Source organism: Anomaloglossus baeobatrachus, chromosome 6, assembly GCF_048569485.1.
Source record: "Anomaloglossus baeobatrachus isolate aAnoBae1 chromosome 6, aAnoBae1.hap1, whole genome shotgun sequence".
NCBI classification, from domain to species: Eukaryota; Metazoa; Chordata; class Amphibia; order Anura; family Aromobatidae; genus Anomaloglossus; species Anomaloglossus baeobatrachus.
The window spans coordinates 469,698,826-469,714,410 of record NC_134358.1 but is presented as its reverse complement, the minus strand read 5'-3'; the positions used below and the strand labels follow the sequence as shown (position 1 = coordinate 469,714,410).

The following is a 15,585-nucleotide window of genomic DNA, read 5'->3' as shown; positions in this document are numbered from 1 at the left end:
TTGCAAGAAAACATGATAAAGAGCTAATAAATAAGTAAAAAATAAATATGTAAAAATGATTTCATGAGTTGTGGCCAGCTTCTCCCATCACACACAATGCACGTCTGCAATGTGTTACACGGTGGATATTTTATGGCACAATCTTTTCTCTGAGGAAGTTTATTAGACCTAATTACCCCCGTTTACAAATATAACCTATACTTTAGTTTTCAGATCCTGAATCTGTCTGAAGTCTCACACAAGGTTACACATACATCTTTCTGGTTTTAGCGACTTGACTAGCAATAAAAGCTGAAAGTGGCTCTTCGGTTGTACTTTATTGAGTTAAAGTGCTAAATCCTCAAGAAAGGGGCTTTCTCAGAGTGAAATATTGGCTTAATAAATTACGTTTAATAACCACAATGAAGGCGCCAAGTTTTGTCTTTGTTGTATAATTCAGCAAAACGTCAATGTTGACTTATATTTCTGATAAATGAAAGAAGGTCAGAAGGCAAGCAGAGATAAAATCCCGCATCCTGACAGTGCCAACACCTGTATTATTTAGAAGCGGACCAGACAGAAGCCGACCATATCTGATTAACGATTCGACTGCCGGTAACAACACATGTGGCAGCACATAGGAACGTTGATGGGATCTATTCTTTACCTTAAAGTACTAGTAATAGCCCTCTTCTTTTTATTATGATGTATTTTTGTTATAAAGGATCATTAGGTTTAATCTTCTGTTTTTATAACATTTTATTATTGCAATTAAAAAAACAACGATGGGTGTCGACTATGCTGTTCCAGGTTCCTCAAGTAATAAAACTTCTGTATGGAGGGGGGTTGCCCTCCGCAGCTGTTGTCCCTTGTGGGAAGCACGGTCTTTTTGCAGGTTCAGGAGCTATAGAATCGGAGCAGTCTTTACATTTTCAGTAAAAACACGCTTTTATTATTATACCAGATATTGAGCCAATATAGCTTGGTTAATCATGGAGATTGATTCCATATGAAAATAAATTATTCCCTAGACATCTACATTGGAATATGTGTTAAATCATAAGTATATGCTTTCCTGCCAAGAGATGGACTGAAATGGTAACTGGCCCCCAGGCTAGAACGGGTCCAACATCTCCTCTCCTTTCCTCTTCTACCTTCAGGCAGGGGTCCACAAGCTGTACATTACGCAATGAGGATCTGTTAGCTCACAGCTATTGTACTGTCTACTACTAAACTGAAGGGAAAAAGTGGAGAATCTAGCTCCAGTTTGGCTAAAAATAAAAAGACTTTATTGAAAAACATTAAAATCCATGAGTGTACATTCCATATCATGGTAAAGAAGGTGACAACGAGTTAATGTGTCATGGATGTGTCACGGGTGACAATCATTTGGTTTCTGGCAATAGAAGGTCACAGCGTTTGGCAGCGCAATATTTTCTATTGTTCCTGCTGTTAGTATTCATTATACTAGGTAGCTTTCATGCTGGGTTTGCAACTCTTCCCGTTTAAGACCCAGTGCAGCCCTCATTCCATCCAGCAGCTGATTATCAGTTTTCTCCATACGCTTAAATGCTCCCATTTTCCGTCAACTTGTGCTCTTGATATTATTTAGTTCATTCAAGCTCTGGTTGCAAGCAGGAGGTTTGTACTTTATCAGTGGTATTGTTGCTGTTACTTTGCTGAACTTCTACCTGAGTCATCTGTGGATAAGTAGTTCATGCATTTTCCCCTGTGTGTCCTCCTTGTTGTCTTCTCTAGTGTTTAGTTGGGTTGATAAAAAAATTGTTTAAAAGAACTGAAGTCCTCAGTGGTTGATACCTTTTAATGGCTAACTTAAAAGATAGTAATAATTGCAAGCTTTCGAGACTACTCAGGTCTCTTCATCAGGCATGAAGAGACCTGAGTAGTCTCGAAAGCTTGCAATTATTACCATCTTTTCAGTTAGCCATTAAAAGGTATCAACCACTGAGGACTCTCAGTTCTTTTAAACAATTTTTTTATCTCTACTGGCTAACACGGTACAAAGATATATTTTACTTGTATCTAGTTGGGTTGACGAAGACCTCATCCCACCTGCTCCCTATTTAAGGCCCAGCACTAGGGATTCCTAGGGTCAGGTATCTGGCTTGGTGCATAGGAGCGAAACCTATCTAGGGTGGTGAGGGACCCCAGGGACCAGCAGTAGGTTTGGTCAGGGGTCACCATCTCCCCCATCCCTAGACACAGGGTTTCCCTTCTCTTTCGCCGTTCTCTTGGTACTCCCCTGTACCTAGTGTGACATCATGTCAGCAGTGGCTACACGTTTCAGATGCACTCTGGAATTCTTTGACAAAATATGCCAGAGTGCGCCTGAAACGCGTAGCTTCTGCTGGTATGAAGTAGTTCTTGTCGCCTACCTTACTGCGGCATGGAACATACACATGGATTTTGATGTTTTTCAATAAAGTCTTTTTATTTTATCCAAATTGGAGCCGGATTCTCCCCTTTTTTCCTGAGATTACTACACAATTGTCAGAGCGACCTCCAGGCTACTGTCACATCTGAACCATGGTTGGTGAGATGGATGCTTTTTACAATGTCTCCTAGTAAACTCATGCTGTAGTATAGTGTATGTTCAGCGTATTTTCCCAAGTATTGTAATTTTGGATTTAGATATCTATCCACTTTTCTGCTGCGGTAATACACTGGGGGTATTCTACATGCAAATTTAGAAAGAAAATCTACAACATATGCACCAGCCTCACGTTATATAGATATGTTACATAGCAAAAAGGAGAAAGCACAGGGTCACATTGCAGGTATTTATTTGGGAGTTTTTAGACTCCAGAGGAACAGGAAGAGGAAAAAGACATTTGAGACCCAGAACTGGATTTTTTTTTTATTATAAAGCTATCTGTTTTGTACAAACCTTTCGTTGGTATGAGTTTCATGGCAAAAGAGCTGATTTCAGCAAGTGTAATAGGGTTTTCCTTAGGAAAGATGAGAAATATATGATAAGTAAAAGTCTGACCGCTGGGACTCTTATGTAAGTAAAGAGCGATGGTGCCACAGTTCTCTGTGTGAATGGAATGGATGCATGCGTGACCCATTCTTTGCTCTTCTATGTGACTGATGGCTCAACTGTCCATATCAGTCTCGCAGAAGTTGTGTTCATTGAGGTCGGGATCTACCATTCAGATCATACAATTCTTACCTATCCTATGGATGGGTGATAAATTATATTGTATCACAAGCTCCATAACTGGCTGGTGTGTTGCACACTGAAGTGCCAGGTAAGGTGGTATTGGACTGGGATGTGGACTTGTGTTTTTTTGTTGGATTTCTTCTTCAAAGTTAACCAACCAGCACGATTTTCATATATTAAGTAAACTCAGTGATATACTGGCACTTGGATGCTGAATGTAAGCATACCTTTTGGTCTGTATCTATTCCCATCCCATCTATTCTCATCCCTGTCTGCCTGCCTGACCTTACTGCCCCACTCACCATCATAGACGTTAATTCAGGTGCAGGCAGACAGACAGGGGTGGGAATAGATAGCAAGACCTGACCCACATATTCCCTTCCTGTTGCACCTGTCAATCAAATAGCAGTGCCTTGCTGGAACTTTACTTGCACATATTTCTGAAATAAAACATCCAATCTCTGAACAAAAGGTATGCTTACATTCAGCATCCTAGGGCCACTATAGCACTTGCTTTACTTTATATATGAAAATCCTGCTGGTTGGTTCCCTTTAATACTGTATGTATAATTGAAGAATCAGTTTGTCATATGCTATATTGAGCTGGGTCTTGTCTTATTGCTATTCAACACATTTATAAATGATTACATTAACGGAACACATGTGAGAGATCACAGAATAAAACCTTCATTTAGCCCCTAATCTTCTGGTCTGGACCCATAATGACGTTATACTGTTCATTAAACTTATAGCTTTAAGAATTATATATTGGAAGTTAATTACTAGAATTAAGTACAAATCACTTGACAATGAAAAACTCGACTTCTTCACGGTATTTAAATCATCTAGATATGATAGAGAGCAGCGCCAGAACTAATTAAGGCTGCTCATCCCCACGTTAATATCTCTCCTAACCTAAATCAGTTTGTGTGACAATAGCATCTGCCACATGTACTCACAGAAGGGGCATCACCTGGCAATAAAACTCATTTCTATATAGTGGAGTTGACTTTAGCAGGTTCTTACAATTTTCTAATTCAATTAAATGTGCCCTCGTAGGAAGACAAACACATATATATTTTACATGTCAGACAAGAAGAAATGGTCTCCAGCCATTCATTCTGTGTTTTTTATGGCCTTGTCACTGTGTTGGAGCCTTAGACCATAAACAGACCTCACTTAATCACATCAATAAACTAGCAGAAAATGGAGATTTATCATTGTCCTCAGGACAGCTGAAAAGTGTGATGACACATACTGTATGGTTAAATGCTTCCCTTGCCCGGCTTGCTAACCTATGTCCCTAAATATAAGGATGATATTAAGCTGCGGTGTCTGCTGCCATTGCCCGGGTTACATTTTTGCTACTGCTTCATCGATTACATTACTATTCATTTGTAGTATATATGGTTATGTCAACTTTTCAATTTTATTTAATCTATGGGACACTGCTTTTTCTTTAATGAATTATTCTTATATTTCTATTTTTTTTATTCTGTTTTGGCTATTACTAATGATGAGTGAACACTGCCATGATTTGGTGCTCGGTACTTTTTACAATCAGTCGGACACTTCGACGAGCTCAACTTGTGTACCACATATAATAGAGGTCAATGGGAAACTCGAGAATTTTTCCTGAAAATCTTCCATTATACTCAGTATGCGCGTCGAGCCCATCCTAGCGTCTGACTACTCGTTACTAGTACCGAGCTCCCAAGCATGGTAGTGCTCACTCATCCCTAATCATCTAGTAAAACAATACACTGACATGTACGAGTAGAGTAGTTACTTCCAATAGGCAGCAGTAGAAGGCCTGCTTTATTCTCCTGGAGAAGAGCTAATTTACATATTAAGTGAAGTATTTATCAGCTCACCCTTAAAAGCTCACAACTGTCCATCAGTTCCTTGTCTGCCTAATTCACATGGTGTCCAGGTTCACGAATCCATGTGTCTGGCAACCACATACATAGTAAGAAATAGAAGATATTATCCAGACTGGGTAAAAAAACTCCTGTCTGTATTAGAAACTTCTTAAAACATGGTGAGGGTTACAATATAATGACACCTGACATGGTTTGGACAGGTTCCTCAATCATATCTATCATATCTATGATTAAGGACACTGTCAGAAACATGTCAGGTGTCATTATATTGTAACCTTCACCATGTGTTAAGACGTTTCTAATAAAGACAAGAGTTTTTTACCCAGTTGGTGCTGGATCATATCCTCTATTTCGAGCTAATTCACATACCTTTTTTCCCAAGGTGTTTGGCTTATAAATCTCCCCAATGCAGCTAATAGTTTCTTCAAAGAAACAGCCCGTAAATTACTAGAGGTTAAGAAATAGGATTTTTCTATATCCATATTTTTATTTTCTTTTTATACCTTATTATTTTTTTTCTTCCAGTTTTTTTTTCTATTTAGACTTATGGACCTCTTTGGTATCACCCTTCAGGAACTAGAGCTGAGGGCCACTTTGGTTCTCCACATCATCACCAGAAGGACAATCTTTCTAAATGCATAATGTATTGCTGCATTTTCCTTGCAGTAACCACTTTGTCTATTTATGGCTGTGATGACTCTCATCTTAAAGGGGTTATCTGTGGTGAGACAACCCCTTGAAGACAGCCATACACATAAGATTGCTGTCAATGCAACTTGACTCCACCAAAATTATGCAAATGGCCAGGAAGAGACAAGTCACTGCAGGGCACTTCTGATGGCATCTGATCACCAAGTAGAACAAAAGGGTCTTCTGATAAAAATGGATAATGATCTAGTTGTTCCTTCTTGTTTGTAGTATCTTTGTTAACCCCTTAAGGTCAATTTTAATTCTATCCATTTAATTTTTGTTCCACTTCTTTCAAGAGCCATAGCTTTTTTTTTTTTTTTAAATTCTGTTGACATAGCCATGTGAGGGCTTGGTTTTTTGCATGTCGTGTACTAGTTTTGAATTATCCTATTTGTTTTACCATATAATATAATAAAAAAATGGGAATACAAATCTAAATGAGATAAAATAGTAAAAAAAAACCTGTTTTACAGCACTCATTTAAAGAAGTTGTTCACTACTCTGCAGTAGTGGCCACATCTTTGTAAAACAGATAGGGAAGGCTTTTTGTAAATATCTTGTGTAGTACATTCTGCCTGTGAGTGGCGCTATTGTGGTTTGCTCATCCCCATGAAGTGACCCTCAGGTTCTGTGACCTCTGAGATCCGTTAATGTCATGTCAACTTCCAGTTAACCTGACATCACTGAGGCCGGCCCCAGTCTTCCTGAGCGACTAGGCTGTGGGCGGTGTTTCACCGCCCTGATTCATATATAAATTTGACTTGCAATTATTTAGCATATGAGTTTTCATTCATATTACTTTGTTGGTGTTTTGTTAATCCACCTTTTGCTTTCAACACTGCCTGAATCCTTCTGGGCAAGGTTTAGATCAGATTCAAGCAAGTCTCTACCAAAATTTGATCCCAGGTCTCTTTAACACGTTTGCAATGTTGGTGTATACTGGCCATCTCACTTGGGTATGGATACAGCGTTTTCTTCAACTCTACCCACAAGTGTTCAATTGAGTTGCTTTGTGGGGACAGTGGAGGCCAATCCAGCGCCTCTACTTCATTGTCATTGAACCATTTTTTCGCCAATCTTGTCATATGCTTCGGGTCATTGTTCTACTGGAACACTATGTCGTCCTTTTCATACCCATAGTACTTGAATGTATGAAGTAACTCATCTTGTTTGATACTTACAAATTGCTCAGCATTGAGACCACCATTGATCCTGGTCAAGTAGCTAACACCTTTGGCTGTGAAAGAACCCCTTTTCATCAGACTTCATCCACCAAACTTGACAGTTCCTTCAATTTCTTGATCCGTTAGCCCCTTTTTCCCTTGGTTCTTTCAACTACATTTTCACCCATCAGAGCCTAGTCTATTGACTTTCGTCTCATCACTCAAAATCACCCGTTTCCAATCTTCTACTACCCACTATTTGTATTTTTTTGTAAACTTGAGCTGATGCTTATTTTATTGAAGTTGAGGCTTCTTCACCTTTTTTCAGGCTACCTTTGCAGACATGTGTAACCTGCATTGCACAGTGCTTGCATGGATGTCTGTGATCTCACTATTATGGAGCGTACAAGCCACCTCCACTGCCGTGTTTGTCATGCCAGATATGATAGACCGTGTGATGACTGATGAGCCAACTTGTTCTGACATTTTGCCTGGATGTCCACCTTTTGGCTCTTGAATGCATGGACGGACTTCATTTTCAATTCTTCCAACTGTCATGGCACTCACTTGCAGTTTGGCAATTTTCTTGGCCAAGAGATTGCTATTGATGAACTGGATGATGCTGCTTCTCTGGTCTGGGGAAATCTAGTTCATGGCTGCTCCTCGATTCGAACCAGTGATTATTCACACACTCTATATACACTATATCCATCACCAGGTTCTAGGATCCTCTCTTCTGCCCCATTGTTTAGGGTTCACACCCTCATGGAGCTTCATCAGCTTCTGCACTGCCTGCATCAAGCTAATAGTGTGCAAAGATAAAGGGCAGTTCACGGAGGGATAACCTCTTCCACAGCTCCACTATGCTCCACATCTCAGGGATGCTGCCCCTACTGGCGTCGGGGAAGAGGACTGGAGAGCCAGGAGGGGAATGCTGGAACATTGTGCCACCCCCTTAGAGACTCTTCAGAGTGCTGCTCTCATAACAGCTCTGGTCTCGTGCGTAGTAATACAGATACGACTTTTCTAAAAGTGTAAATCAGTTTGTAGAGGCAAGCTGTACGGGTGATATTGCAACCTCTGCTTCGTATAGATTTATTTTTTTAAATATACTAAGTACACAACATTAGAAATACCTCACCATAAAGTGGCCAGAACTTACGCCTATCTTACAATAAAGAATTCCAGGAACAAAATAAATACTACATAGCATAAAGTGCAGGTCTATAATGTTGCAGTTTATATAAATATAGCACAATGAATAGCATACCAGTAACAAAAATGTTAAAAGATCCAAGATCAGGCAATAAAATGGAATCATGGAAGGATTACCACATGAGACCATAGAGACTTTATAGGCATAAGGGGTCTATAGATTTCCAACATGTATCACCACACAACACGTGGCTTCCTATGGGGTCATCTTGAAACATTAGATGGTGGGGTCAACAACAGTAATGAATCCTAATTAACCCTTGTTAACCCTAATTAATCCTAATGTGCATCAACAGTAAATGCAACAAAACATATAATCGTAGTAATCATGCTAATAATGTTATAATAAAGAGAACATAATGATGCATGAAAAGAAAAGAAATAATATATTAAACAAATAAGAGAAAACAAATGAAAATAGATTGCTGTAATGCTACCCATTCACACTGTGGCCATGCAGTAAGTAAATAAATAGTAATAGTGCATGTAAGTAAGTTAAACTATTTTGATTAAAAGAGTGTCAAAGCCAACCCATGAGAACAAGCTGTACTCAATCAGGAGGGATTTTTGAAAGATTTAATTTGTTTAGAAATTGATGGTAGCAATACCTCTTATAAAAGTTGGGACTGGACCATGTCTGCCATTGTGTAGCATCCCCTCTTTTTTTGTGTATACAACACTCTGTAGATTGGGAATTGAGGAGACCAATTGCTGGAGTTTGAGAATAGAGATGAACAGTTCCGTGGAGGTTCGGTTTGCCGTCAGCAAATGAGCCGAGCCTCCACTAGTTCGAGCTTCACGCGAACCCTGGAGCAAGTCACTGATTGGAAATTTGAGTCTCCGCCCACATACAGCCAGCCATAAGCAGATCACTTCCGGGGAGGGTGGACAGGCTTTTTTAAAAAAAAAATTGGGGTTGCAGGCTACATCTAATCATGCTCATGTTACCCCCAGTGTGAACCATTCAAACACTGAAAGCAGCTTACATAGGGCCCAGCACAAGCATACCTGAGCACAGCGTTGCTCGCACGAGTGAAGTTCGCACGTAAAGCATTCGAACTCCGAACCCAAACCTTGATTTTATAAGTTAGTGTTCGGTTTGGAAACGGAACCTCAGGTTCGCTAATCCCTCTTTGGGAACAGGAATGTTGTCCCATTATTGTCTAATGTAGGATTCTAGCTGATCACCTGTCCAGGATCTTATCTGATGGATTGTTTGCTTCATAACACGCAAAATGTTTTTTTCTGGTGAAAGGTCTGGACTTCAGGTGGCAAGTTCATCATCTGAAATCTTGTTATACAAAGCCATGATGTTGTGATAGGTACAGTATGCAGTTTAGCATTATCTTGCTGAAATATGCATGGCCTTCCTTGAAATAGAAGTTCTCAGGATGGGAACATAAATCTAGAACATCAACATGAAGATCAGTATTGAAATCAACTTTCAAGATGTATAAGCTGCCCATGCCGTTGGCACTAATGTATCCTCATGCTATCAGAGATGCAGGCTTTTGAGTTGGATGATCCCTCTTGGATTAGAAAGATTTAGACAAGGCACTCCAATCATGTGAAAATGACAACTGGGATTTATTTGATGGTATATTGGCAATCCAAATGCAGAGTAAAAAAGTTTTGGTCTCATTCAGATCTTTATTAGTTCATGCATTCTTGGCACAAGGCTGGCACAGGTGCAAACATGCGGTGTCCACCATAGTGATAAATGGCGCCATACCAGAAGTGCCATGTCTATTCAAATTGCAGATGGTCCCTCTGATCCAGTCAATGATTTTTGGAAATATTTCTTAACCTATGCGTTGGTTTGCATGACTGATTCATGTTTAAGGCCCAGTGCTTTTTTTGTAAAAAAATATTTGCCGGTACGCATCTCTAAGGCGAAGAGGGGGGGGGTAGCCATTGGAGAGAGTGGACGATCATGTGAGCACAAGTTTGAGATTTGTATGCTCCTGGCCACGCTCTGATTTGATGTGTCCAGCCTCAGTCAATTAATTTTCATTGAGCATGTCTGTTCAGCACGTGACGACATCTATGTAAATCGCATACTTGCAGCTTCATAACCTCCCAACCTCCCACTCTCACCGCCGGCACCAGAGAATCCTGACAGCGGGCAGTGTGCACTGTGAGAATTCAGAAGGCTGCAGTCACAGAGTGACACGAGTGACTGCAGACTCATCAGAAATTTGGACAACCCCTTTAATGCTCCTAACAACATAAATAAAAACATAGTAACCCTTAACTTGTCAGATGGCACAAGACTTTATTAAAGAGATTGTCCACTACTTTAACATTAATGACCTTTCCTTAGGATAGGTCACCAATGGCTGACTGGTCAGGGTCCGGCACCTGGTAACCCCGCCAATTCCCTACTCTAGGTGTCGGTGGTGACAGGTGGCCGGAAGTGCTCAGTTCTGGATCTGCTCCGACTTCTGATAGTGGGAGCAGTCTCCTATTAAAATCAATGAGGCGGATGTGCAGTACCTGGCCGGAGCAGATCCAGAAATAAGCATTTCCGGCCACCTGCACCATAATCAGCTGATCAGTGGGGGTCCCATTGCGCTCACATCAGAAGCAATGTGCAAGTGGGACTGAAACCTAATGATAAGACATTGTCAGTATCACAAATAAACATTTACATTCAGGTACCTTATAGATGATGTTGTCTCTAGTCATTTCTTTCTATTCTTCATCTTGTCCTGACGCAATGATGACTTTTCAGATTCACATCTCGTCTCTGCAGATTTTCCATCTTCTCCAGTCTTCTGTAACACATGCCGACATGATGCCCCTAAAAGTAGCAGAATGATTATAATACTTGTACTTAAAAATATCTGCTCTACACTGTGCCCCAGAATAAATAATGGCCCCTCACAGTATTCTCTGCACAAAATATGACCCACACTGTCCCTCCTATGGTACATGGTCTCCATATTCTCTCTCTTTCCAAACTGAGCCTACTGTTTACAGTGTCCTTTACACTGTGTCCCCTTATACTGCCCAGTCTTCATACTGTGCCTTTCCACACTCTCCCTCCTTGCTATAAGCTCACACCGTCCTCCCATTCTGCCCCCTCTCCATACCACCCCCCTCCACTACCCAGTCTTTATTCTGTGCCCCTCACATTTTTCTCATCCCTTACTGTCTCCTCACTACCTTATGTGTGTCCATATACTTTTCCACCTCACTTCCCATCCTGCCCACTTGCTCCTCATGCCAGGTCACTCTTTATTCTGTGTCCTCAAAATTTCTTTCCAGTTCGCTCCACATCCTCTCTGTCTCCATGTATCACCCCTCATCCTCTCTGTCCCCATGCATCACCCCTCATCCTCTGTCCCCATGCATCACCCCTCATTCTCTCTGTCCCCATGCATCACTCCTCATTCTCTCTGTCCCCATGCATCACCCCTCATCCTCTCTGTCCCCATGCATCACCCCTCATCCTCTCTGTCCCCATGCATCACCCCTCATCCTCTCTGTCCCCATGCATCACCCCTCATCCTCTCTGTCCCCATGCATCACCCTTCATCCTCTCTGTCCCTATGCATGAAACCTCATCCTCTCTCTCCCCATGCATGAAACCTCATCCTCTCTCCCCATACTGTGTCCAAAGATACCTCCCCCTCCCCATCCTCTCTTCCCACCATACTCTGTCCATAGATAGTTCCCTCCCCCACCCATACTGTATATATAGATATTGCCCCCTCCCCACCCTCTGTCCCACCCAAAGTGTGTCCACAGATGGTTCCCATTCCCCACCCTCTGTCCCCCCCTTAGTGTGTCCAAAGATAGTTCCTTCCCCCACCCTCTCTCCCCCATACTGTTTCATAAATACTCCCCCCCTCTCACCCCATAATGTTCCTCCTCCGTGTCTTCAGCTCCACAGTGGAGCACTTATCAGCGATTCTCTGCTGCCTCTGCGCTGCAGCGCTGGCTTCCGGGTCAGCAGTCTAATCAGCTGACCTGATCACATGAAAGCCGACGCACTGACCCAGAAGTCAGCGCCAGGGATTACTACTTCAATTGTCCTCGCGTCTGACAGATAGAAGGACAATTGAGCAGTGGGAGCCACGCGCTGCACTTTCTATGAGTGCGGCTGTCAGCGTGACAGCCATGCTCAGACAATAGCGGCTCCCACCCCGGCAGACGTCCACACCGCCGCATCAGGCAGCCCGCCAGCGCCCCACCAGCTCCTCCCTAGATACGCCTCTGGCTTGTACCTCCGCTCCACACATGGCTAATTTGTATAGTTTACAAATTAGCCATGTGGACAGAGCCAGAGGTGCTCTTCAGATTTTCCGGTACGCCGTACAGGCACGTACCCCTGCAAAAAAAACACTGTTAAGGCCCCCTTCACATGTCCGTGTCTCCGGTATGTGTTTGGTCCGTTTGCTCACGTACCGGAGACACGGGCACACGTAGACCCATTAAAATCAATGGGTTTGTGCTCACATCCGTGTTTTGCCATGGATATGTGTACGTGTGGAGCATATGTGTGCCCATGTGCTCCACACGTAGACATGTCCGTTTTTCTCCAGCATCATGGGTGTCACACAGACCGCACATGGACCACATGGATGTGATCCGTGTGACACGCACCGGAGAAAAAACACGTGCTTGGGAATTAAAAGGAATTTCTATTCTCACCTTCTCCAGTACTGCTGTCTCTGCCACTGCTGTCACTTACTTCCGACCCCCGCTCATTATGCTCATTGCATATTCACTCCACTGTGGGCCGGAAACAGCATCAGCGGGCAGTCGGCAGGGCGGAGACCGAAGACCAGCACCACAAAGAGCAACGCCAGGGACAGGTGCGCAGAAAGTTCCCGTTCTCCGTGTGTTATCACGCATAACACACAGAGAACACACCTGTGCCATAAACACGGCACACGGAGGGCAATACGCACCTTTGACATGTTCATGAAAAATGTGCGTGATTTTCACAGACATGTGAAAGAGGCCTAAAGCAGTGTCACCTGAGGTCCCATAGATCACGAGCATCTATTATTGTCCGTCAATCTTGTGCTTCCTGCACATGGATTTCTCTAGAATCTAACAATGTTTGGCTGATATTATACACTGTAGATGGATATTCAAAGCAATTTGAAAATGAGACATATTTTTCTGAAATTGTTTCAGAATTTTTAGACAGTCGTTCACATATTAGTGAATATTTGACTATCTTTGCCTCTGAAAGACTTTGCCTCTCTAACATGGTCTTTTCTTTTTTGAGATGTGTTGCACCCATCAATTTTGCAATTCATTTTTTTAATTAAATGGAAAAATGTCTAACTTTTAACTTATGTGTTTTTATGTTCTGTTGTGTATAAAATATGGCTACATGAGATTTCCAAATAATTGTATCCTTGCTTTTTGTAAAATAAAGTTCGTATATGGTTTATAGGGTTTTTTTAAAAAATGTTGTTGTTGTTTTGCCACAATTTTTCTAATTATTGATAAATATTGTGGCTTGTTCCTGATTACATAAAAAAAAAACTTCTTTGATATGGTACCCAGTGGTTTGTATATTCTAATAGATTAGCATCAGCAATTATTATAACATGCTTTGCCCTACAATTCCTTGTTCTAATCTACTATATCGGCACTTGGTTGGTACTACAGGTACCAGTTTTACACGTCTGCCAAATTCAGATAGCTGTTTCCCAGTTTTGTGTTTATAAAATCAAATCACAATGACAATTGAAAAAGTAATAAAAAAAATTCTGCAATGGATACTACAGATTTATGGATTCTTCTTGCGGTCAGTGACTGGATCCTCAAGATTTGGTTAATAGAGCTTCTAGGATTAAAATGGAGTTTTCCCATTCATTGACAGCCATTAATAATTTTGAAAGTAACAAGGAACTGAAGCAAAAAGTTTACTTTTCATTACACCATGAAAATGCATTATTTGCATATAGTGGAGAGAACTCTTCGAGGCTGGGGCTACTTTGCTCATGACATCAGTCGCATGACTATAGATTGCTCTATACCACTGCTACAACATAGCAGGTGTTTGCTGTCACATTGCAGCCCACATGGAAGTTGAAAAAAGTTGGAACCAGTTTGATTTTTGCTCCTTGCTTGTCATAGCACCTGACATGTGATCTTTTCCTTCACCTGTAGTCAGTGTCGGATTGGGGTGGCAGGTGCCCATCAGTAATATTGCCTCTGGAGGCCCACTACTCAGCTACATGAAAATATTACCAAATTTACCTTGACTTCTATATAGTAATATATTGGGTAGTTTTTTTAAATGATGAAATGCTGCCATTGTCTGTAACTAGTGAATAAAGTGTATAGTGCCATATACTGCTTATATAGGTGGGTAACGATCCCACTCCTGTACATTGGCCCACCGGGAGATTCTCCTGTCCTCCTGTGGGCCAGTCCAATCCTGAATATAGTCTCAATCTAAAGCCTATTTGTTAGATAACATATCTTTTTTTTTTTTTTTTAAACCAATGGCCTATCATTAGAGTGTAAACAAAAATAAATCACAAATTATCTATATAACAAATATATAAGATAAGCCTGTATAGGACATTGACTATAGTAAGCTTCCTCATGATTCGCAGGCTGATGGTCACTGCAGGTGTAAATATACAAATCTCCATCCTATATAATTGATTATTGCGTATACTTTCTTAATGTGATGTTTTTGACAGCTGTTTGGCTTTTGTGGCACTGTTTCTTCTAATGTTTATCTAGTTTCCAATGGCAATTGCACCACCAAGTTTGGAACTTCGCCTTGGGCTGTTTTGGTTACGTTGAAGTTTTTTCGTTGCAGCCCTGCCAGAATTAAATGGTGACTTCACCAGCACTGAGCTAAAATGAGAAGGAGGGGTGGTGTGTGCACTGAGAGAGAGTGAGCGAGAGAGGGCCAGAGCATTACATCACCATCTGGAGGGGAATCAAATGGGAAGGATATGACTCACACAGGCTAGTTAAGCTTTGGCTCTGGTTCTACATACACTCATTCCAGGGCTCTCGTGTTCTGCTCCTCAGCAGGGAATACAGAATCAGTGATGTCCATGAGGTTAGTTGCTCATTTTTCATTTTTTTTTTCATTTATGAATATTTTTCTTCTATAGTTGAGAATATGCCTATGTATGCACAGTATGCCTCAAGTGACATTTCTGTGGGCACTTTGTAAGGAGTTTCTTCATTGTTGAAGGACAGAAGCAGCAGGAGGAGGAGGTAGAGCATTGACTGAGCAGCACGGCGTAGAAGTTGTACATTCCAACCAAGAGATGAGTAGTCATTAGTGGGTTAATGAGAAGGGACCAATGCTTAGTAAGTGATGTAATGTTGGCTCCGTAGCCCAGTTAAGTAATGTGAGAGTGAAAAGGGTCAGAGTTACAAAGTAGTTACCTGTTCTCCTGGGGGCTATAGTTTATTATCAGTATGAAGAACATGAACTGGCTTTAGCCTGCCATCACTAATTATTCACAGACTC

General features: G+C 41.4%; 1 protein-coding gene across 4 annotated transcripts in view; it reads left to right on the top strand.

Moving 5' to 3' along the window:
- Positions 1 to 15,585, top strand: part of CREB5 (cAMP responsive element binding protein 5) — a 686,421-nt gene that overhangs the window by 461,135 nt on the left and 209,701 nt on the right. The window contains exon 1 of one of the 4 annotated variants that reach the window (XM_075315327.1): positions 15,092 to 15,165. The exons of the other annotated variants lie outside the window; for them this stretch is intronic. Within the exon in view, the coding sequence (XP_075171442.1) occupies positions 15,155 to 15,165 (11 nt within the window). The 5' untranslated portion in view covers positions 15,092 to 15,154. Of the gene's footprint in view, positions 1 to 15,091; positions 15,166 to 15,585 lie in introns of those variants that run through there. 4 annotated transcript variants of the gene reach the window in all.